This window comes from Equus caballus, chromosome 6, assembly GCF_041296265.1.
Source record: "Equus caballus isolate H_3958 breed thoroughbred chromosome 6, TB-T2T, whole genome shotgun sequence".
NCBI lineage: Eukaryota > Metazoa > Chordata > Mammalia > Perissodactyla > Equidae > Equus > Equus caballus.
The window spans coordinates 20763958-20787419 of NC_091689.1; the positions used below are offsets into that span (position 1 = coordinate 20763958).

The window sequence follows — 23462 nt, forward strand, 5'->3', positions numbered from 1 at the left end:
CCAGGTCTAAGTAACTTGATGCCACAGGGAGCTTTCGGGTGTTTTGTTTTGGGGATGCTGTTAAGAAATTGTGACACATCTGAGGTTTTACTTGACTTGCAAGCTAATGAGTTAGCCTGCCAGTTTCACGTGCATCTACTGACAGAAGACCCCAGACCCCTGGGTCAGGCACGCAGATGGTTTATTACTGATGAGTTTTTATTGACGTCTGCTGCCATGAGGAGCTGTGAAGGGTATGGTGTGCCTAAAGAAAAGGCCTTGTTCAGGGAAGAAGTACCTTGTGCTGGCATCCTCTATGCCTCTTATAAACCAGGATGCTCACACCCAGGCTTTTCCTGAAGTCAGGGCTTGGTTGGGAGGGGTGGGGGCAAGACAGTTCGTGTGTCTGCCAGCCCTGCCTCCAGCTTCCCTCTCTCTGGTGATCGTGACACTGTAGAGCTGTTCACGGAGTGTTACAGCAACGACGAGGACCTGGCCGAACAGCTGCTGGTCTACTCCTGTGAAGCATGGGGTGGAAGCAACTGTCTGGAGCTGGCGGTGGAGGCAACAGACCAGCATTTCATTGCTCAGCCCGGGGTCCAGGTAAGCAACGTACAGGCACCCAACCTCACGTCCAGAAATGGGCCTTTGACATCAGATGCCATTAGCAGCATTAAAAAAATACGATATTAAAAACAGACCTTCAAAAAAACAAACCAACCTTCTCCTCCAACATAAAAGCCGTAGCAGGAGAAGTTGGGCGATGTTACGGGAGATGGCAGCATCTAGACATCTGTAGAGATCCTTGCCTCAGGAGATGGTGCACGAGAGAGAATATTCTTTGAGTTTCCACAAAGTGAACAGTATGGTACCATAATTATGAGCTCGGTGTCTGGATCCCACCGCTCGGTCTCTGGGTCTCCATCCACTGTATCTCTGACTAGGTGTGTGCTGATGGGCTGGTTTCACAAGCACTCTGAGCCTTAATTTTCTCATCTGTAAAATGGGCATACTAGGAGTTGAAGGAGGGGTTGCTGTGGGGATTCAATGAGATACTGCATCGAAGGTGCCAGCCCTTGTTGTTAGCTGTGACTTTTACAGCTATTTTTAGTGGAAATGGCGGTAGAGAAACTAGTATGAAGTGGGTAAAGCCAGTGTAGAGGTTTCCTGCATGGAATCAAATTAATAGTGATTTGCACCTGGTGCCTCAGGTTTTGGAGGGGAGATTTTCCACCCAGAATCCCAGTGGGAGGGGTCTGGGTAGGAGGAGGTAGGTAGGGAAAAGATGGACGGACTCAAACTTGTCTGCCACACCCATTGCACATTTTATCACGTTTCATCGTCACAACACGGGCGGAGGTGGATGTCATCCCATTTTACTGATGAGGACTCAGGAGCTCAGAGAGGTTCTGGAACCTTCCCCAAGTTGCTACTAAGAAGTAGCAGTGCTGGGATTTGATCCCATGGTGATTGTCCATCTCATGGACTTTCCATTATACAAGGCAGCTAATCATTAGCTCAGTGTTTATGAAAAAATCTGTTTGCTACTGCAGCTACGATGGGTTAAATGAGTGTGGTCATCTATGATGAGGAACACGCAGTGAAGGAGTCTTGTTATTGCTCCATTTTAGCCCCTGCACCACTGTGGGCTAGAGCGAGGCCAGCCTCGTCTTTGGGGTTTCCTGGGAGACGGGGTGGGGTGTCCGGGCAGCCACTTTCTGCTCACAGCTTCTTAGACCCCAAACCCCATCTTATTGGTGTCCCAGAGCTTTGGGCCCTGGAAAGACTGACTCATTGCTCCCCTCCAAGTTCACCAGTCCCAAGAGTTTCAACCAAGTGCCAGTTCATTGATGTTCACGGACAATCTCCCTGCCAGGCTCACGGGACCAGCGAGTTTGCTTCCTGTAGGCAGACTGCCATGTGGGGTCAGATGTTGCTGGTGGCTGTGGAACCCAAGCTAGGGAAGAGCTTTCTTGGACAGAGGGGCCTATGGGGGAGGGCCTACTGTGCTCCTCACCCCGGCAGGAATGTGACAGTGAGGAACACTGGACATTACCTGTCTTTGATTGGCGCCCCCCAGAGCAGACTCCAGAGCAAGGATTTGAATGCAAGTAGTTTGCTCTGGAGGCGAGCCCAGGAAGCACAGGAGGGGAGAGGGGGCAGGGAGACCGGGAAGGGAAGGAAGCAGATGCAGGCGTGCTAAGGAGCAGTTGTCACTGTGCACAACTATGACTCAACACTGCTAGGGACTTCGGAGGACTGCATGGGACCTGCCCCAGGGTTGCCCATCCAAACACAAAGAAGCTGGCATTTACCCACCAACTACAGTCTGCCATTTGTTGGGGGTTGTCCCTCATGGGCCAAGCACGTTCCCAGCTGCCACAGCTCAGGCAGAGTGTGGCAGGGCTTGAAGGAGAAGCTGTCTTCTCTTAGAAAGAAGTGCCCAGATGTGGGTGGCCCGTGCTGGTGCTAGCCCCATGGGCCAGCGCTCGAAGGGCCCAGGCTTCCCCTTGCTCTGCCATGAGACACACCAGCCTCCTTCCGACATGTTCTTTTTTGAGAGCTGTGTGTTTCTTTGATGTGGTCTAGTCTATGCTCACCCTTTTTTGTTGACTGAAAATACAACCTCAGCTGTCTAACTCCCACCTTCGTGGGAGGCCCTCGCCCCACCTGTCAGGGGTCGGTATCGCCTGGGGCAAAGCTTTTTCATGCATTTCAGCTCAAATCGATGTTGAGACACCAGTGGTCTCTCCCTTCCCACCTGTCTGCCTCCAGAAATGAGTCCTTGGGGACTGCAGGTAGCACTGGACGTGTGTGTGAATTCGCGATCGTTAAGGAGAAAGGAGCTAGGAAGACACTTGTTTAAATTTACATAGTAAGAATTAGAGTTGGTTAAAATTTATAGGTTTAGTGAATTTGGACTCACATCAGCTGTTGTAAAGTTCCCAGAAGCCAGCTTAGGAAGGACTGCAAATCCAGCAGAATTTTAAATTGTTTTACCAGAGCCCTTAGAATCCAGGCATCTAACAGAAAAGAATAAGGACTTTAATGCAGGGAGGGGTTCATTCAGGGGAAGTTCAAGGGCTGGGAAGAAAGGGTGCAGACCATCCCACATTTCATGGCATTAATAAGGACCCGTGTGCTTTGTCTTTGTTTTTGCTGTAGAATTTTCTTTCCAAGCAATGGTATGGAGAGATTTCCCGAGACACCAAGAACTGGAAGATTATCCTGTGTCTGTTTATTATTCCCTTGGTCGCCTGTGGCTTTATCTCATTTAGGTATGAAACGGAGGCACATAATCGTGTGTGTGAGTGTGCGTGTGTGTACATGCATCCACGTGTGTGTGTGTGTGTGTGTGTGCCCTTGTGTCCAGCATTGTGAGGTATTTGCTCTAGTGCCTACAAATTAGGTCTGGCATCTCCCCTGACTTTCCCCTGGTTTGATTTCAAACAAGTAGAGGGAGGGCCATGTCTTCAATCTCCAAGGCAGAATTTGAATTTGTTCATCATGAAATGCCAAGGGCTGAATTTGGGCCGGGCCAACCTTAGAACAAAATTTTGACGCGACCCTCCTCCCCCACGGCAGTTGTGGTCTATACTCATCCATGTTCAGAAGGAGAATTATAGTCTACCTAGTGATGTTTCCAAGGATGGTGACGATGCTCTCACCTCTAGGTCCAGGAAGAAGCCCATTGACAAGCATAAGAAGCTTCTGTGGTACTTCGTGGCGTTCTTCACCTCCCCTTTTGTGGTCTTCTCGTGGAACGTGGTCTTCTATATCGCCTTCCTTCTGCTCTTTGCCTACGTGCTGCTCATGGATTTTCACTCCGTGCCCCACCCCCCCGAGCTGGTCCTCTACGCTCTGGTCTTCGTCCTGTTCTGTGATGAAGTGAGACAGGTAGGACAGCTCCCACGTAGGGCCCCTCCTCCTTTCCTCAGTGGGCAGCGTCTTCCTAATGCCAAGGAGGAGCAGAAGTTGCTTCTGAAGTCCCAAAGTCATTCTTTTCTCAAAATCAACGTTCTTGTTAGGTGGTCGCCCATGCAGATGCATTTGCAGCATCTCAGCACTCCAGTGAGCTCTCTTAGCACCAGGCACACTCTTTGTTCTCTAATTAACGTTAATTGATGGAGATGAATTACTCATGACCGGGAATGTGTTCAAAAAGCAGATTGACGTTGGACTGTAAACCCACTCCCATCGTCAGGAGCCATTTGTGTTCCTGCCACTACCGTCACTGGGGGAGGCAGCATGAGAGTGACAGGGGACTTGGGAAGACTTTCGAGCTAAGAGCATCTTAATACCCAGTGTATCAGAGTGATGGTGTTTGAAAGTCATTGAAGTCCCTGTGCATTTCAGGGAGTTTGTGTGAATTATTCATGCTGCTTTTCAGTAGTTTCTTGGGATCCACGTGTTTTGGCATCCACTCTCTACCATTGAATCCAAAACTTTAGCCCACCCTGGCACATAGCTGGTGCTCAGTTAGTGATGATTGAATAAATAAATACGGATGGTGCTGTCCTTAAACCATTAGGAAAGGTCACACGAGAAAATCCTTTTAGACTTCATAGTTTACAAATTTTTTGAGAACTGCTGTTGCTGTCACTTCTGTTGCCCCTTCTGAGCCCAAACCCAACACCATATCCATTCAACAAGGACGGCCTAAGTGCTCACAGTGTATGAGATACTATGACAAGCACAGCAAGAGATTTGGAGGGGCAAAGAATGCTGTTCTTGACCCCACACAGTGGCTGCCTAGGATGGGAATCCTAAATTGGTTTCAACCATCATGCCAACTCTGATAGAATTTTTTTGTGGCTTCCAGGAGTCCTGAGTTGAGAAAGATTCTGAGGCTCTGTTTGTTCTCAGCAGGAGGGTGTCGTAATCAATTAGTGATGTCTGCCATGGGCACCAGAGGTGGGAGGGCCCTGGGTCTGCCTCATAGGTGGGAGGTACAGATGTGGGTGGAGAGGGGGTGGAGATGGAGGAAGAGTAACATATATGACACAAGTCAGTGTTGAGCACGGCAAGGTCGTGGGCTTTGTCTCCCAATAGCTCTCCCAAAGACAGAGTTGTGCTGGTGTGCAGAGGATGTCAACGACTTCAGATCAGCCCCTGGGAGCCCCATGCACTAGCTCATGCTGTCACAGCTCAGTCCAGGCCATGCCTTCTGTATTAGTCTGCTAGGGCCTCTGTGACAAAGGACCACCGGTAGCGGGGCTTAAAGAACAGAAGTTCATTGTCTCATCGTTCTGGAGGCCTGAAGTCCAAGATCAAGTTGTCGGCAGGGTTGGTTCCTTCTGAGAGCCATGAGGGGAATCTCTTCCAGGCTTCTCTCCTGGTATCTGGAGATTTGCTGGCCATCTTTGCCGTTCCTTGGTTTGTAGGTGCATCACTTGATCCCTGTCCTCATTCCCACGTGGCTTTATTCTTGTGTGCATGTCTGTGTCCAAATTTTCCAGTGCCTTAAGGACACCAGTCATATCGAGTCAGGGGCTCACTCTACTCCAGTGTGACCTCATTTTAACTAATTACATCTGCAAGGACCCTATTTCCAAACAAGGTCACATTCTGAGGTCCTGGGGGCTAAGACTTCAGTGGATGAAATTGTGGAGGGACCATAATTCAGCCCACAGTGGCTTCCATATAGTCTTTCTCTTGGTTGTCATCTTTCACTTGCTAATTATCTTTTTGACTCACTGTGAGTCAGCAGCAAAGGGTGATAGTATCCTGTTTGAGGGGAGTAGAGAAAGATGGACAGAGAGCCAGCACTTAAAACAGGAGTGGGCCCAGGCCAATGTGAGAGAGTTAACCAAGGACCTCCTGAGTTCCGTCTTCCTAGGAGCTGGCTCTGCACGGGGTCACGCATGTTCCCTTCTCTGCAAATGGTGTGGTCGGTTCTGGGACCCTGGCCTCTTCGCTTTCCTTCACTCCTGGGCATGGTTGACCACTTCTCCAAGCCACATCAAAGAGGAAGAGACAGCGTTCCCAGTTTAGCTTTGGCAGAGGAAGGGTCTAAAAGGGCCAGGTTGGAGGGCTTTGTGGCACCGGAAGAGGAAGGCCTGAATCTCACGCCGTCTGAGAGGCCGGCAGCCCTCTCGTCGTCTGTGGTCAGGGAAGTCCCTTTCGGCCACCAGTGTCCTCCTGATAGTGGGCTTTGTGCCCAAGGATCTTGACCGGTCTATGGGAGTCGGTGGACGTTGAGGGCAGCCCTCCCACTCCTGGCAGAGGCAGCGGGGCCACTGGAAGGTCACAGAGGACTCTGAGCGGCCCCTGGTGGTTTGAGTCACACACATGAACCCGAAGTCTGTGGGCTTTAGTGGGTATGACGGGGGAGCGGTGTAGGGGTCAGAAAAAGTGTGCGGGTTGTGTGAACTTGACAACACGCGTCCTGGCTCTGGTTTCTTCACCTCAGTTGACCAGCCTGACATCTTAAATGAAGTCACTGAATAGAATCAAGTAGCAGTGAGTTCACAGCCCAGTGGGGAAATAAGTCATTAGCATAACTAAGCAGAGAGACAGAGAAAAGGAGGGAGGAGGGAAAACAGCAGGAATTGCAAGTAAACGGTGGTAATTTACTTAACTTCTCTAATCTTCTGGTTCCTTGCCCTTAAATGGGCAGTTTTTCTACTGTAAGAGGTTATTAAGAGGAGCGAGAGGCTGGGATGCCTGACACGTGGGCCTCGTACAGCTCATCCAGCATCACCTCCCCAGGGAATTCCTTCTGCTTCTCCAGCTCCTGACACTTCTCTGTTGTTGCCCAGAATTGGGCGGCACGGAAATAACCTGATCCACATGTTTGTTTCTTATCCATCTTTGGTCCCTGGGGGCAAGCTCAGGAGCTGGTGTCTATGTGTTTCTTGGAAGTGTGTGCATGTTTTTTAACAAATGAATTGACAAGGGGGGTCTTCGTGATTCACCCCAGAGCTGGGCTATGACTGACAGTGAGTGGGGGGTCAAGATAGTGGCTCATGAGGCCAGAGCTGGGCAGATGAGGAGTACGTGGCACGAAGGGGCCCAGGGATAGCCTTCTGAGCAGAGGCTGCTTTGGTGGCTCCTTCTTGGAATGGTTGGTAGAAAGTAAAACATCCTTTCTCTGCTTCCTTCCACCCTTCACTCATGCTCCAAACCATTTCTCTGTCAGTGTCGTTCCTGACCCTGCCTAGGCCTTAATGCCTTGCATTCAGACACAGAAGCTGCCGTTCCAGGCCAAGCATTATTTGGTTCCTCCAGGCGCCTAAGGAAGCCATGAGGCCTAGAAAGAAGACTTCCTCTGGGTTGCTTTAGAAGGCAGAGCCTGGCCTGGATGAAAGGTGCAAGGAGACACATCTTGGCTTAAGCCAAATACTTCATTCATGTATTCTTTCTTTCAATAAATATTTATTAAGTACCTACTATGTGCCAGGCACTGTTCTAGCCACTGGGGATACAGCAATGAGCCAAATGGGCAAATATCTCTGTCCTGATGACGCTTCCTACTAGTTCAAGATGACGAGTAGGGTCATTCCTGGGAGCTTTCAAGGAGAGGAGCACAGCACTGGGTGCGTGAGCCTCACGTTTACAGGGAGGGTGGCTAGAGGAGTTGAGGTCCTGAAGTCACAGACATCTCGGTACAAGTTCAGATGTCCATTTAACTACTAAGTCATTTATTCGGGTCGTGCAGGAAGGAGACAGGGCAGCTGCATTGTGCTTGGAGAAGGGTGGGCCCTGGGCAGGTGTTGCATGAGGGGTTGCCTGGGAGGGACACTGAGCAGGACGCCGAGTTGGAGCGGACGGTGGGCAGGGACCTCGGGGGAGGGAAGAGGGCTGTGGAGGTGCTAGTCATTCCTGGGGTCTGCCTAGAGGAAGTCGTGCCCACAGCGTCCCAGCTGTCTGTCAACCTTCATAGTGGGTGGCGTTTGATACGGAGGGTGACAATGAGCACATAGCGCTTGGTCTAAGTGTTTCTTCTCTTTTTTCAACGTTGCTTTTGAATGGGCCAGTTTTAGCTCAGCCTGACAGTGTGTTAAGGTGATGGTTTGGGAAGCACCCTGTGCTTGCTTGGGGTTAGGAGTGTGGGTTCAAGTCCAGCTCTGCCATTTGAGATCTTTGCCAGCTGGACAGCTCTGATTCTGTGTTCCCTGAGCGAGTCTGCAGAACACGGTCTTGATGATCCTTGTCATTAAAGGAATCCGACACTCGGGGTCGCTGTTTCTCTTCTTGTCTGTGGCCTCCTGCGTTTGGAATCCTCCATTTGATTGGTTTCCTCCTAACTCACAGTTCCGCTGGCCTGGTGCTGTCTTAATTAACCTAATTCACACTTGTTAGAGAAAAACCAAACCAAACAGGATGTTAGCTGTTTTAGATTGTGTCTGAATGTCAAAAGTGTACCTTTCAGTATTTCCTGTCTCCTTCCCCAGCGGAGGATGTCGATTTGCTAAATTGGAATTTTTAACCAAGGCAGTCAATAAGTGCCAATGTCCATTAAACAGATTGTGGATGTTTATGTACAATGGGATAAGTCCCATCATCTCTTCATGGAAAACACTGCTCAATCTTGAGGCCCATTGAATCCCCAAATCCTAAAAGATAAGATGAAATATGGTCCTGGTGTTTTATAAATATAGCCCATCTCTGGCATTCCATTCAGATAAAAGGCCTCTATTCATTAAAAAAAAAGAATGTTTTCTCATTGCAGTGGTGCCTCTGAGCCCCAGAATTGAGCTCCTTAGAGTTTCTCCCATCACTCAGGCCAGGATTCTGAAAGTCCTGTGGGCGGAGCTGAGTCAGGCTGGGGTGGGCGGGTTGACCTGTGCTTCCCTGCCTCCCAGACCAGAGGTTCAGAGGGGTAGCAGGTGGCAGGTAGGGCTCGTGCCAACCACCCTGTCTTGCAAATGATCCTTGGTGGGTGGCAATCAGTGTCTCTGGGCCCACTCAAATGGACTCCATTTCTGAGCCCACGAGTTCAGCCATCCCACAGTGGAATGTGGTCGAACTGGGGCTGCTGAAATCCGGGCGATTTTAGTATTTCTTTGGTGCTTGATTTCATAACATCCTCACTTCCTTGGCCCACTGAAGTCGCTAGTTGCATTTTTAAGTGAATGAAAGGAGGTACTTCTTGAGAAACCCATGATGTTTCTTGCATCCCTTCCAAGTCTCAAGTTGTAGGATCTCTGTGGGCCCTAAAGAAGAAGGGTGATGCTGGGGAGAGGCAGCTAAGATTCAGAACCCTGAGACCCGCCACTTGCTGGCCGTCTGCCCTTGGACCACTTTCCAGTGCCCCTGGAATAGCATGGGGCCTGTGGCAGGCTTCACTTCAGCCGTCATTGGCTCAAAAAGGATCTGGAAAAAACTGTGTGAACATTAACAAATCTGGCAGTGGTTGATGTTTCCAAGATGCTCATGTCCTCTCTCTGTCCCTTTCTGTGTGCAGTGGTACGTTAATGGGGTGAATTATTTTACCGACTTGTGGAACGTTATGGACACACTTGGTCTTTTTTACTTCATAGCAGGAATTGCATTCCGGTGAGTAGCCCACAAGACTTCTCCCACTTATAGGTGTTTCTGATGCTTTTGGGAGAAAAGGTGAAGGAAAGATCTTTGACGTTTTGAGCCCACGATAAGCCCGCCCCCCCCGCCATCCCCCGCCGTTACAGATCATTACAAAAGACCATCATCTCTGCCCCTTCGAGACACAGCTTGTTTGGCATAACGTCCTGTCTCATCTCCTCCCCTCTCCTGGTGATCTGTAATTGAAAAGGGGTTCTTCATCATTTTTCTCTTCATGCATATAGAATTTGGGGAGAGATAATTAGAAATTGAGGAGAGCAGAGAATAACGAGAATGCTAAATATTGCTCAGCATTTTCATTTGGGGCCATATAATCTTCTAAAATGCGCTTCACTTTGACGCGAGTGCTGGCTATGGGCCTTGCGCTCCCAGCTACAAGCATATTTCAGTCCCAGAGCCAGAGCCTGTCATTATAAAAACCAACCTAAAATTATGGTTGAAGGCAAAAAGCAGTGTGCACTCCACGTGGTAGAGAAATTGGGGTACGCCCCAACCATGGCCCCCACTGCCTTTGCTGCGTCCCTGTAGGCCTGCCTTCCCCCGATAGCTTCAAGGCAGAGCTTGTGGTTCCAGCTGAGCCGATCGAGTGGTGTCCCTTTGTAGAGAAGCCTGACAATTCATATTTACACCTACCCAGAATGAGACGGTTTACAATGAGCGCTCACTCTACGATTTGAAGGGAGGAAGAACTCAATTTCCTCCTCCAATAGCTTCCCTTTCGACTTGGGTTAAAGGCCCAGCATTTGAATCACCGTTGGTTGGACATGATTTCTAGAGCATTCCATTTAGCAAGCACATATGGCTTTCAATTAACACATTAGCGGGTGGTCAGCTAATCAAATGATCTGGTGCAAACGAGGTAAGTTTCATTAGGGGGAAGCTGGCAGGGTCAAGTCTCTGGTGGTTGGGGTGGGGTGGGCGCTGGGGTCGCTCTAGAAGCCTGTGAGCCAGGAAGTTAGCGATACGGAGATTGGGTTCCTGCAGCAGTATTTGAGGATGAAGGACTAAAGTGGCAGGAATCTCTGAAAGCTTTGTTGTATGTGATGTCCTTGCCTCTACTGGAGTCCACCAGGGCAGAAGGTCATGGCCTTTGGTTTTCAGTGACTGACAGGTGGGTGATATCCCTGGCCTGTTTCCAGTGTCAGTCCCCAGGCTCTCGGCTGGTGCTTCACGTTGGTCATTTTTCAAAGTAAAACTTTGAAATGTTTTTTCAGTATCTCACAGATTCCATTCCCTTTCTTTCCCTAGGCTCCACCCTTCTAATAAAACCTCTTTGTATTCCGGACGAGTCATTTTTTGCCTGGATTACATCATATTCACTCTAAGGTTGATCCACATTTTCACTGTAAGCAGAAACTTGGGACCCAAGATTATAATGTTGCAGAAGATGGTAAGTACAAAGAACATTGGTAGTCGTCATTCTTCTTGCTATGCTGAGTTCCTTTAATTGTTGATGGGGGGGTTGGCCATAGAGTGACTCTTGCATTTCGCAATCAGTAAGGTTTGCTTTCTTTGATGTGTTTTCATCAGGGGCCTCTCCCAGGTTAAAATTTAACAAAAAGTAACTGTGAGAAGCAGACAGTGTAATTCAGTGCATTGTGAATAAAGAAACTCAATCCGTTGTATTTATTTGGATTTTACACTTTACCAAGAGCTTTCATTTGAGTCTTAATAATTCACTAAGAGCATAGGCAAGATAGAGATTTTATACCCATTTTATAGATGTGGGTAATCGGGTCCAAGGAGACGAGTAGGTTTGTCTAGAGACGTGCGGTGAGCTGGAAGCACAGTGAGGCTGGGACGTCAGTCTTCCAACCATGTAATATAGATGCAGGCACAGCACCACTAGACCCTTTTTATAGGGACCTATAACAGAAAGATGGTGGCCTAGTGGTTGGGGTCAGGTGCTCTCACTGCTGTGGCCCGAGTTCCTGTTCCAGTCAGGGAACCATACCATCCGGCTGTCAGTTGTCACACGGTGGTGGCTGTGTGTTGCTGTGATGCTGAAAGCTCTGCCACCAAGATTTCAAATACCAGCAGGGTCACCCATGGTGGACAGGTTTCAGTGGAGCTTCCAGACTAAGACAGACTAGGAAGAAGGACCTGGCCACCCACTTCCAAAAACACTGGCCCTGAAAATTCTAGGAATGGCAGCAGAGTGTCGTCTGGTAGGGCGCTGGAAGGGGCGAGGATGGCACAAAAAGACTGGACGGGGCTCTGCTCTGCTGTCCACGGGGTCACCAGGAGTTGGAATCCACTCAACGGCACTAACAACCAGGACCAGAAAGATAATTACACACTGACAAGGATGCTTTGCTGAGCTTTTTTCCAGATGCCCCAGCTTCCCGTGCTTCTGTCTTTAAATCAGATGGGAGTCAGATTAGCTCATCTGGAGATTTCTTCCAACACCGAGGATTGTTGAGTTTGTGGTTTTAATTCAAAGCATATCTGAGGCATCCCGTCACCATGAAGTCGTGCTGTGTGTGCAAAAAATTAAAACGAATTAAACTGTGCATTCTTGTCTAATAAGGGTAGCTTTTATATTGTTAAAAAAAATGAAGGACATTATTTAGGGATTTAAAGAAGGTGAGCACCGTGAGATGTAGAGAAGGCGGAGTTCTCCAAAGTTAGGGCCCTCTTTTGCTCTCAAGCTGGTCTCTCATTCAGAAAGCTTCTATTGCTGAGCTGGCTTGGAGGCAGCAAAAATGCATCAGTTCGTTTCGACTCTGGAATAGAGATGTTCCAAGACCCAAAGGTGACGATGGCCTTTTTTTTAAAAATTAGTGAGGGAACGCTGGGTGAGTTGGGTTCCCCAGACCTTGGAACCTCTGCCCTTCTCTGTGGTCAACTGAGGGGACGAGGCGCCTTTGGCGCAGTCCTGACTCCGTTCCCCTGTCCTCCCTTGACAGCTGGTAGACGTGTTCTTCTTCCTGTTCCTCTTCGCTGTGTGGATGGTGGCCTTCGGGGTGGCCAGGCAAGGGATCCTCAGGCAGAATGAGTATCGCTGGAGGTGGATATTCCGCTCGGTCATCTATGAGCCCTACCTGGCCATGTTTGGCCAAGTGCCCAGTGACGTGGATGGTGAGCCTGACTTGGCCCGGGGGGGCGGGGACAGTGGACAGGAGGCAGTCGCTTCCAGAGCCAGCCTCTGGGGCTCCCCACGCTGACCCTTGGGGATGTCACAGAAGCACACGGCGAGCCCTAACCCTGAAAACCTTTCCTTTGTGCCTGAGCGGGATTTTACGTCTGCCTTGCAGATGGTGCCCCAAATTCAGCCTGCCAGTTTCAAACTCTTTAAAAATCACATTTCTCATATTTTCAGCAGCAACATAGCAATTGACAGCAACAAGCCCCACGAGTTTAGAAATGAGTGTTGTGAGTCATGCTCTCCTATATAACCGGGCACCCAGTTATTCCAAAAAAAAGCAATATTAAAGATTTTCCATTGGAACCTGGGAATTTTAACTTCCAGAGTTAGCCCACTGCCAGCTATGCTGGGGAGGCAGGCTGGTGGTGATGAAGATGGCGTTAAGGCTAATGGTGGCAGAGATGGCATTAATTTGCCCGCACGTATTTTACATGAGGAAAGCGTGGGGCCTGTGCAAACTGGTGTGTGTTTTGAATGAGCTGTTGAAAGCATCTTTACGATGCTGACAATGGTCTGGGCTTGTCATGTTCTGTCCTGCCACCCGAAAAGGATCCTGATGTCTTCCCTGCCCTCTTGGTCGTATTTCTCAGCTCCCTGGTGTTTTCTCGATTTTCCTCGGGGCCTCCTGCCGTCTCTCTGGCCTCCTCCGCTGCAGCCTCTTCCAAGATCTTAGAGACAGCTCTTTTTCCACGCAATGGTGGAAAGGCACTTTGTTATTATTATTCCTTGTCCGCACGTGCCGTTTTCATAGATGAGCACATTGCATCCTCGCGACAACCCCGCACGTCGGTGGTTTCAGTCCTTTCGTGAGGTGGCTCACAGTAACCTAAAGAGCAGGTGGCAGGCGGAGTTCAAATCCTGCTCAGCCACGAGTGCGCTGTGTGCCCTGGGAAGTGACTCGACCTCTCGGTCTCTCCATTCTCTTATGGGTCAAACCGGCGTAGCCCCATCTTCCCCGCAGGGCATCTCACCAGCCGCAGGACCTCACTCCCACACCCGGAGGAGGAGAATCTCTAGCCCAGAGCAGCTCCCAGAGGGCCAGATGCTTATGTCCATTGCCTTCTCTGAGCTTTCTCAGATGCACCTCAGCACATGCAAATGAAAGCTCCCCATCCTCCATTTCAGACTCGGACTTCCTCCGAGGCCCCCCATTTAGGGTCTGTTGCCACCGTTCATGCAGTTGTGCAAATCAGAAGCCTTGATGTCACGTCCGTGACACCTCCTGTGATTTCATCCACCATATCCAGTTTATCAGCTACTTTTACTTGACTTTATCTCCTAGATGTCTTTGAAATTCAACCTCATTTTAGCATCCCCACCGCCACCCCCACAAGCCATCCTCACTACCTTCCTGCATGGCTCTTAGTGTAACCTCCTCATGTTGCCCTCTGGCTCGTTATGATCTGTGCTGTGGCCAGAGTGGTCCTTTAATAGAGAGAACCTGATGTGTCATTCCTCTGCTTAATGCAGTCTAATGGCTACCCGCTATTTTTAGTATAAAGATAAAAAAATTAACATGTCTGGTCGCTGCACATCTTATTCTCTCATGGCCACAGAAGTTTCCAACTTCCTACCACAGGGCCTTTGCATGTGATGTTCTCTCTCTGGATGCTCTGGGTGCCCATCTCTCCTCTTCGTGTAGTTGGCTCCTGATCATCCTTTTGCTCTCAATTCAGAGACCCTTCCTTCTTAGGAAAGCTGTTCCTGGATGAGTTGCCTCAGTTTATATCCACAGAGCATAGTGGGCATGTCATTCTTAGCATTTCTCATGGGCTAAAAATTTAAACATACGTGGTTGTTTATCTGCCTACCCAAAGAGGCTGGAAGGTCTCTGAGGGCAAAGATCATGCCCTTCCTTTTATCTCTGATCGTGGTGAAGTCCTTGGCTCATAGTAGCTACTCAATAAATCCCTATTGAATGCATGAATGAGTGATTCTACGTTGTTTGGATAAAGCACCTTAGAACAGTGCCCAACACATCCCATGATCATCACGTGCCACAACACTGCCCCCTCCAGAGGATCCTCACTTTGCCTCTTGGTTCTACATCCTCAGGTACCACATACGACTTTTCCCACTGCACCTTCACCGGGAACGAGTCCAAGCCGCTGTGTGTGGAGCTGGACGAGCACAACGTGCCGCGGTTCCCTGAGTGGATCACCATCCCGCTGGTGTGCATCTACATGCTCTCCACCAACATCCTGCTGGTCAACCTGCTGGTCGCCATGTTTGGGTATGTGTGCAGTCGGTTCCCTGGGTGTCTGGCTGTACCAGGAGGGATGGAGGGGCTGGGAGCAAAGCAGCCATGGTCTACCCTCTAGGAGCTTACGGTAGAGCTTTAGGAGACTGGTGGGCTGGATGCGGTGGGGCCTTAAAGGGACTGTATTAAAAATACATTGTATCCCTATTAGCTGTGCTGTAAGTTTATTTGACACCCAAGGTGAGCACGTGTAACACCCTCCAGGACGTTCAGACTCTGTATGTTCAGCATCCATTTCACAGTCTCCCTGGAGCGCCATGACGTTGACGTGACGTTGACTACAACGCAGTTCAGCTCATCTCCAAGGTTCTTATTTCCCGTGGACTCAGTGGTATGGGTTCTAGGCCTTAAAGGACACAGCCTGGAGTTAGTTACTCCTTCACAGTTTTCGGTTTAACTACAAACAGAAAGAGCAGAGTCAGGAGACTGAGTCTCCTTTGGGGCTCACGTCTAATCAAGTTGGGGAGAATATGATATGGACGCTAAACTGTTTTTATTGCCTCTGGCCATTCTCTTTAATACTTTTAGAGAATCATGGTTTTCATTTCCCCTTCATCTCTCTTAGGAGGGTTTCAAAGAGCCCCACGAGATAGTTTCGGTGGGAGTACTTTAGTTTTATGCTGTTGCTTTATGGTGGGTGGTCATTTTGAGTATATGAATCCTGGCACAGATAGGCAGACAGAATAATTAGCAACAAAAAACAAATTAAAAAATTATTTGTTAAACCTTGGGGTGGAAGAGAACCCATTAGTCAAAATCAGAAACCAAGTAACTGTGAAAGGTAAGATAAACACATTTGATTTCATAAAACAAGTGTTGAAGGTAAAGGACAGCTCTGACGAAGTCACGAGGTGAACGACAGACTGGGGGGGGATGTTGACCTATGGTGAGCAAAGGCTTTTAATTCCTAATATAGAAAGAGCTCCTGCAAACTGATAAGAGAAAGATGGCCCAGTAGAAAATTGACAGAGGAAATGCAATTCAGAGAAGGAAAATTCAAATGGCCCATAATGGTATGAAAAATTGGTCAACCTCGTGGAGAGAAAAGGTCAGATGAAACCAACAGTGAGATACCGGGACACATCAGATGCGCAAATATGAAAAGGAGCCCCTTTGCTGGGGATGATGCTGGGGAATGGTCCTTGCTGCTGGAAGTGTGAAGTGCCCCTAGCTCTTCAGAAAGAGTGATGAAACAGTAATAGCAAAAATACACAAACCCTTGACCCAACTCCTTCACAACGGGAATCTATCCTAAGGATGTAGGTACAAAGAAAGATGTTTACTGGATCACTGTTTGATGCCTATCAATGAGTGAATGACCCAATAAAGCGCGTTATAGACTACAGAATCATAGGCAGCGATCAAAAAGAAAAAGATCTATATTTATTGGCTCGGAAGGACAATATTTTGTTAAATATAAAAAGCAAATTGCAGACATTTTTATGATATAGCCTTGTTTTCTTTCAATAAAAAAAAGAAATTAAAAAAAATCTGGTATATATTTCACTCGTTACAATGATCACATATTGCTTTTGTAATTTAGAAAAGAAAATAAGAAAAGGACAATTGTCCCGTAGAGCCCTGAGTTTCTGAGAGACACAGGATTGTAGATGAGGGTCAGTGGCCTCCCTTTGTGGGGCCTGAGTGGGGCCATGTGCCTCTGGGGATGTCACTCATCGAAGGGGCTGAGCAGTGAGGGACCGTCTGGTCTTCCAGTGTTCAGAGAAATCCTCCTCCCGTCCGGTTTCTACCCTGTGGCCACAGGGATATTTCTAAAATGTCACTGCTCTGTTTAAAATTCCGGAAGACTTTCAGTATTTCCCCATAGCTTTCAGGGTAAATTCCAGACTGTCCGCTTCCGCCCAGGCCGTCCGTGACCTGGCCTTTGAACATACCATCAGGCTTCACCCCTGCTATCTGTCCCCAACAGGCACGCAAGTGTCCATCTCTAAACAGGGCCATCTGTCACGCCTGATGCTTTTGCACATGCTGGTCCTTTTCCTGGCTTGTTCCATCTCGACCGTCTCCTGCCCCATTCCTGTTTGCTGTTTGAGTTGGCAAGCATCACTCTTTGCCCGAGTGGTCCCTGATGCCCTGTCCACTTTGCATAGAGGCTCCTTGGGCCCCTTGCACAGGGACAACTTTCTCTCCTGCTGGACAGTAAGCTTTGAAGGATGGAGCTGGGGCCTGTCTGAGCACCTGGCACTTTGTGGGTTGGTTGGATGAGTGAAAAGAACAGGCTTCTTTCCCATGTTTGGTTCATTATTTGGTCATCAGTTAGGAGTTTGGCTACCAGGTCTGTTATTTACTGAGAAGCATTGATGGTGAATAACGGACCAGCAAGTGATTCATCTCACAGATGTAGAGCATCTGCTCTGTGCCAGGTGCCTGGGCCTCAAAGATCTCGTGGTCATTGGCGCCATGTGGCCTTACAGAGGGAATGTGCAGCTTCCCCGTCACCCCCCCGACTGGAGGCCAGGGAAGGACTCCAGAATCGGGAAGCCTGTGTCACTCACAGGAACCTAGACAGTGTCATGCTGCCAGAGGTCCCCAAGTCTGAGCTTGCAGAGAGAGGTGGCAGGTAAAGGGTGACCATGTGTCCACTCAAGGGCAAGGAAGGCAGGACCAACTCCCAAACCTGAGGCAAGAGTGAGGAGGGCAGGGGATGGTTTGGGGTCCTATTTTATAGGGATAACATATCCTATAAGCCTTTACCTCAAACCTTGGATAGTCTCTGTAAAAACCGACCACATATATAATTTCTACAGAAATTAAACCAAAGGGCCGTCAGCTCCCACTGCCGTGACCTTTGCCCTCCTCTAATTCAGTCAATCTCCCCTAGGCACAGAGTAGAACAGTGCTCAGAGCTTTCCTGAGTCTGTGTGCTCTGAGCTGTTCACAGACTCTCGAGGACATGTCACGTTGGTAATCCATTATCAGGATTACAGTCGTGAAGTGACAGCATTTGGAGCCAGCCTGTCATTTTCACTTTGAGGAAATGAAAGTCGGGCAGCTCAGTGTCAGCGGCCACACTACTGTGGGGCTTGGCTGTGTCCATTGGAGGCTGGAATGCAGATCTCCTCCCGATGAGCCCAGAGCCATCGCACCACACCCCACTGTTGCCCCTACAGTGCTTAAGTGTGACAACTTGGGGACATGTCCTCTCTAGGGGGGTGCCTCTTGGGTTTGTCCTGGGTTAAACCAAGGGCCTTTTCTTTGTTAACACCTGTCTGGGGACTTGAGAGCAGCTAGAGCGGTCCCCTTGCCATCCTTGGACGAAATCGTCAGACGCTGTTCTGATGGCTATGATGGTTGTTCTGGGCTTACTCTGAGAGCCGTTGGCCCCAGGCTGTGACCCCTGTGTGACACCACATCAAAGTATTCCTGTGAAAGCTTAACCATACACAATGGCCACCTTATGAGCTGTAACGTAAACTCACACTCGGGGATTTTAAAGCATCTTGGAGTGCTCTCTCTGTGGTATTCACAGGGAGAGGAAAAGGGTGCAAACATCTGAGCTTATTCTATATTAATATGATTGATTATCAGAGGCCCTGAGTGAACTTAAAATCAGTAGATGACTCTGGGTTGTCTTAACGCAGGCTGTAGCCCTTACAGGCACTGTGACCTGAAGATAAAGCCACCCCATGTGTTTCTTCCGAAAAGGACTCGTCAGACATGCCCTAATCTAGACTAATTCCTAAGAGTAAAATATTTTTTGAATCTTAGGAATAATGCATGTTCATTATGAATACACAGGAAAGTAGAAAAAAGAAAATGATCCCCTGGTACAGACTAAAGTTTTGGGTGCTATACTTCAGCAGTCAAAGGGAGGCTGTTGAAATGGGTGAAAAAAAGAAAAAAAGAGGGCAGGTAATTGTAATAATAGTAATAGCTGGGGCTGTCCCTGTGGTGTAGTGGTTAAGTTCACGTGCTCCACTTCAGCAGCCTGGAATTCACAGGTTCGGATCCTGGGCACAGACCTTGTCAAGCCGTGCTGTGGTGGCATCCCACATCAAAAAGAGGAAGGTTGGCAACAGATGTTAGCTCAGGGCCAGTCTTCCTCAGACACACACACACACACACACACACACAAATAGTAATAGCTAGTATTTATTGATACTTTTCAGTACTAAGCACATCCACGTGCTACCTCATTTAATTGTTAATCATTTTGGCGTAAGTGTGGCTTTATTATCATTTTACAAATGAGGAGTTGGAGGCAGCAACCTCTGTTAAATTAACCTGCTGTTAAGGGAGTTGGTGGGCACATAAATATATTAACATAATATAATATAACATAATACAATATAATGTAAGCAGCCTGAAAGGCTATTTACAAAGGACCATGGTGCACAGAAAGGGGGCCTGTGAATTGTGAAAGATAGTTGCGGGGGGAGCGAGGGTCAGCAGCAGCTAGCAGAGGTGACATTTGCTCAAGGACCGTGTGCCTGGAGCCCAGAGCCTGGCTGGGGAGGGAGAAGCAGAGGAGATGAAGTGACTCTGGGAGAATTGGCAACCTCCAAGGGTGGAAGAGTAGGCCAGGTTATGGAGGGTCTTTTATCCATGTTAGGGAATTTAGACATTTTCCTGTAGGTGAAGGGAGAGGGCACGGGTCTTTACACAGGTGCATGGCACAGGCTTAGTGGTGCTATTCTGATAGCCACTGAATTGAGTAGTCCTCAATTGAGTTAGCACTTCAAAGATCAGTGCGGTGAAACTGCTGGTTGTCTCTCGTGTTGGCTGCTGTTGGCTTTGAACTTGCTTTCTTGATGCTGCGGAAGAAAAGGGGAACGGGGATGTGCGGCTCATTTTAGCATGCATGCCGGCGGGCACTGCAAGGTGCAAAAAGTCAGGGTCACTAGGGGTCCTGGGGTGGCGCTGGTTGGATATTGCTGGTGTGTTGGGGATGGAATAATGAACAGAAAGTGCAGGAAATCTGTGAAAAGCTTGCAGGAGGTGTTTGATTGAAATCTAGCTGGCAAGTTTCTTGTACTTCAATTTATTCTAAAATTCTGCCATTGTTTTAGCATCCTCTTTTTCTTCATGAATTTTTTGCAGACTTTTCATTCTGTTCTGTGGATCAGTCTTTCTATTTTGGTTTTTATTACCAAATGGCTTTAATTACCAACTTTTAAAAAATCATTTTAACATCTGTTGTACAAGTCCCCTTCATTATCCTTATTCAAAACTTTCCTGGCTTTTCTTGTATATTTAACCACATAGAGGAGTCCAAGCCTTATCTTCTGAAATCCTTTTTTCTTTCCCATTCCAAAAAAAAAAAAAAAGCAACCTTGTGAATTTTATTGTAATGATGTTAACTTTGTAGAATCATTCAGGGAAAGCTGGCATCTTTAAAAAATGGTATCTTACCATCCAGAAAAAATAGTGTGATCCTTATTTATTCAAATATGTATAGTTTCTCAGTGAAGTTTTATGGTTTTATTCATATGAATCTGGCAGGTTTTTTGTTACACTTTTTTCCTAGCCATTTGTGGTTGTGAGCGAGATATTTTTTCTATTATGTTTTTTTAAGAAGCACTTTTTGATATGTAGGAAGGTTGTTAAAGTCTTGCTTATTTACTTTGGAACAAATCCCGTCTCTGGTCTTTCTTTTCTGTTTTTCTTTTATCATGTCTTGGAAGGATCCTCCTGTTTCTTATTTATTAAGCTCCTTTCTTTTTCGTCGTCTTTTTTTTTTTTCTAATCAGAAATGGATGTTGAATGTGGCCAGAAGAATTTCTAGCAACTATTGAAATGATGTTTTTTCTTTTGATCTATGATGTAGTCTAAAAATGATGAATTATATAAATGATCTTAATTTTTAGTCATTCTTCTATTCTTTGCTCGTGGCATCTTATTCTTTTAACATCCTGCTGGATTTCATTTGTGTAGGAGACTGTCTGAATCCTAAACATTTGTTATCTCTTGATAACATTTTTGATTGCAGTGAATTCTTGAAAGTTTGTCTCTGAGGGGGCCTCTGCTTCCTCCTCGTCTCCTGCTTCCTCCTGTCCTGCTTCCTCCTGCTCTCCTGCTTCCTCCTCGTCTCCTGCTTCCTCCTCCTCTCCTGCTCCCCTGAGGGTGTCTAGGTGGTCTTAGGAGCCGGAACTCAATTATCATCGCAAATCTCCTGCCACCTGGGTAGCTGAGGGCACAAGAGATCATGGGAGATGTAGAGTCAAAGGGAACGTAGCAGAGTCCCTCTCAGGGAAGATGCTAGATGGTCCGTGGGTGGCAGGGAGATTCTGAGAACCATTTGAGTTGGGGTGATGAGAGCCTGGATGGGAGAGACGGTCTCTAGGCTGCTCTGGACGTTGGGCTTTGCTGAGGGGTGGGTGTGCTTGTGTTGGCACTAGTGCGCAGCCTCTCCCCTACAGAAATGGGAACCAGTGTCTAAAGAACATGAAAATTATTCCAGCAAAGCAGTTTGAAGCAGTCCTCAATTATCAGCCTTCCCTGGGAAACGCTTGTGTCTCTTTGTCTGAGTCTGGAACAGAGTTGAGAGAAAAAGAACAGTTTGGAAGCTGCTGCCATATGGGAAAGTGGACCTCAGTAAATAAACCTCAGCATGGCCAACCCCAGAAATGCATTATTAATGCATGATGGCTTTTGGGTGTTGATGCCCCGTAATCGGCTATCTCACCCACTCCACCTGGGATGTGGATAAGGGTTTTTGCTGTTTGCCCAGGAAAGGAACACTGCTTGCTGGATCCACCTGGGCCCTGAGGTGCAGAGGAAGCAGAGATTCCAACAGGAGGCTCCTTGCAGCCAACCGGGTTGTCCTGAAGAACAAGTAAAACAGCGATCCCAGGCAGAGTTCTTCAGAATAGAGAATGACGCAAATGCAAAGCTTGGTTTTGTGGGCGCTGGCCTAAATATATTGTAGATCATGGATTGGCAACTTTTTCTGTAGGGGCCAGCTAGGGTCTTTGCTTGGGCCAGATGCCCCCATCCCCACTTCCTGCTTTATAAAAACCATTCTTTGCTCACGGGCCCTACAAAACAAGTGGGGGGCTGGATTTGGACCCCAGGTTGCAATTTGCCCATCATTTTCCAAGATGACCCAGAAGATATGAGATGTTCTTACTGCCTCTGAGTGACCAGTTAAGCCAAGATGCAAATCTCTTTCCACTTGGACCCTTCTCAGCCACAGTTCCACTTTGAGCTCCCAAGGGAGGGTGGGAGGTCCACCTGCCAGAAAGAACACCTTCCTCTGCTCTAAGCATCATCAATATTCCTTGCTTCACTAGGAGTTATTAATTCCTTTTGGACAAAACCTCAGAGTACAACATTCACTGCATTAAAATGGATGCTGTTGCTTCTTTGTGTTGGTGTGTTGAGTTTTAGGCATGGAAGGAGCAGTCAATAAAATCCATTTTTGACAGCATAGAGAAAATTTTAAGATGCTCCTAGGGACAATAATTTGAATGGTGATTCTTGTTCTGGCACAAAGTAGTAAACTGATTTCTGGCAAGTGCTTAGCCTGGACTCCATTAATTGGGGCATGTCCGTCGCCCTCTCTTACTGCAGTGGCCGAAGCCTGCAATACCCTTTGCAGACACAGAACCAGCAGAGACTAGCGAGGGTGGATAATGATGTTAGCCTCCAAGCACCCTGACCTACATTTGGAAGGAACGCCAGGCTAACTGCTGGATTCGGTTTGCTGCACTTCATACATCACAACCACTGTCTTTCATCTAACAAATCTACCACGTAGGGTTGACGTGAGAATCAGTCAAATAACCATTTTACATGTTTAGCATAGGAGCTGACATATGGTTGTTGTTCAATAAACATTAATTCCCTTCCCTTTAAAGACCACGCCCTGTGGAAGAGGCACTTGCTGCAGAAGCTTGTCCTGCACAAACCCAGGACCTGGTGTAGACCTCGGAGGTGTCCAATTCATCAGTAAACTCCAAGATAAGCAGAGCCAAGTTTATAAGCAAAGCCATAACCATTATCTGATTAGGTTTGTGTTTTCCTTGTGTGTGTGATCTTCTCGTGGCTGAAGATATTTAGTCTTGGATTGTCATGTGCTGAGGGTCAAGAATGAGGTCTTGCAACAAACGTATCTGGTTTCTCTGCCTTATCACTTCGTTCAGGTTTGGTCTGAAGTTTTCACCCAGAATTTGAAGAACTGGATGCCTCCCCCTAAGGATTTGCTTATAGGAGAATTCAAATAGTTCATGCTGCGTCTGTGGCTCTCTATTGATGTTAGCAATAAAAGTATCTTGGATGGTTGAGCTTCCCAAGTAGTAAAATGCTTCACTGTTATCTTTTACTAAGTAGTCCAACCAAATCCTTTTGAAATAGAGCGTAGCTCAAAACATTTCATGCTCCCCTCTGTGGGGTGGCATGGTGTTTTTGCAAAGCAAATAGATGCTGGGTTGGATGGCAGAGTGCAAATCTTCCTTCTTCATTTCCTAGTTGGGTGACTCAGACTATGTACCTACTCTTGCTGTGCCTCAGTTTCCTGATCTGGTAATCATAGATGAAAATAGGACTTACATCCTACAGAGGGTTGTT

At 47.8% G+C, this 23462-nt stretch overlaps 1 protein-coding gene across 2 annotated transcripts in view; it reads left to right on the top strand.

Annotated features, from left to right (window-relative positions):
* Window positions 1-23462, top strand: part of TRPM8 (transient receptor potential cation channel subfamily M member 8) — an 88824-nt gene that overhangs the window by 44559 nt on the left and 20803 nt on the right. For both annotated transcript variants that reach the window (XR_011439535.1, XM_070269495.1), the window contains exons 15-21: window positions 437-582; window positions 3145-3257; window positions 3654-3876; window positions 9389-9480; window positions 10774-10915; window positions 12435-12606; window positions 14729-14906. Coding sequence is in view for 1 of the 2 variants with exons in the window: in XM_070269495.1 (XP_070125596.1) it covers window positions 437-582; window positions 3145-3257; window positions 3654-3876; window positions 9389-9480; window positions 10774-10915; window positions 12435-12606; window positions 14729-14906 (1066 nt within the window). In the remaining variant the exon portion in view is untranslated. The remainder of the gene's footprint in view (window positions 1-436; window positions 583-3144; window positions 3258-3653; window positions 3877-9388; window positions 9481-10773; window positions 10916-12434; window positions 12607-14728; window positions 14907-23462) is intronic.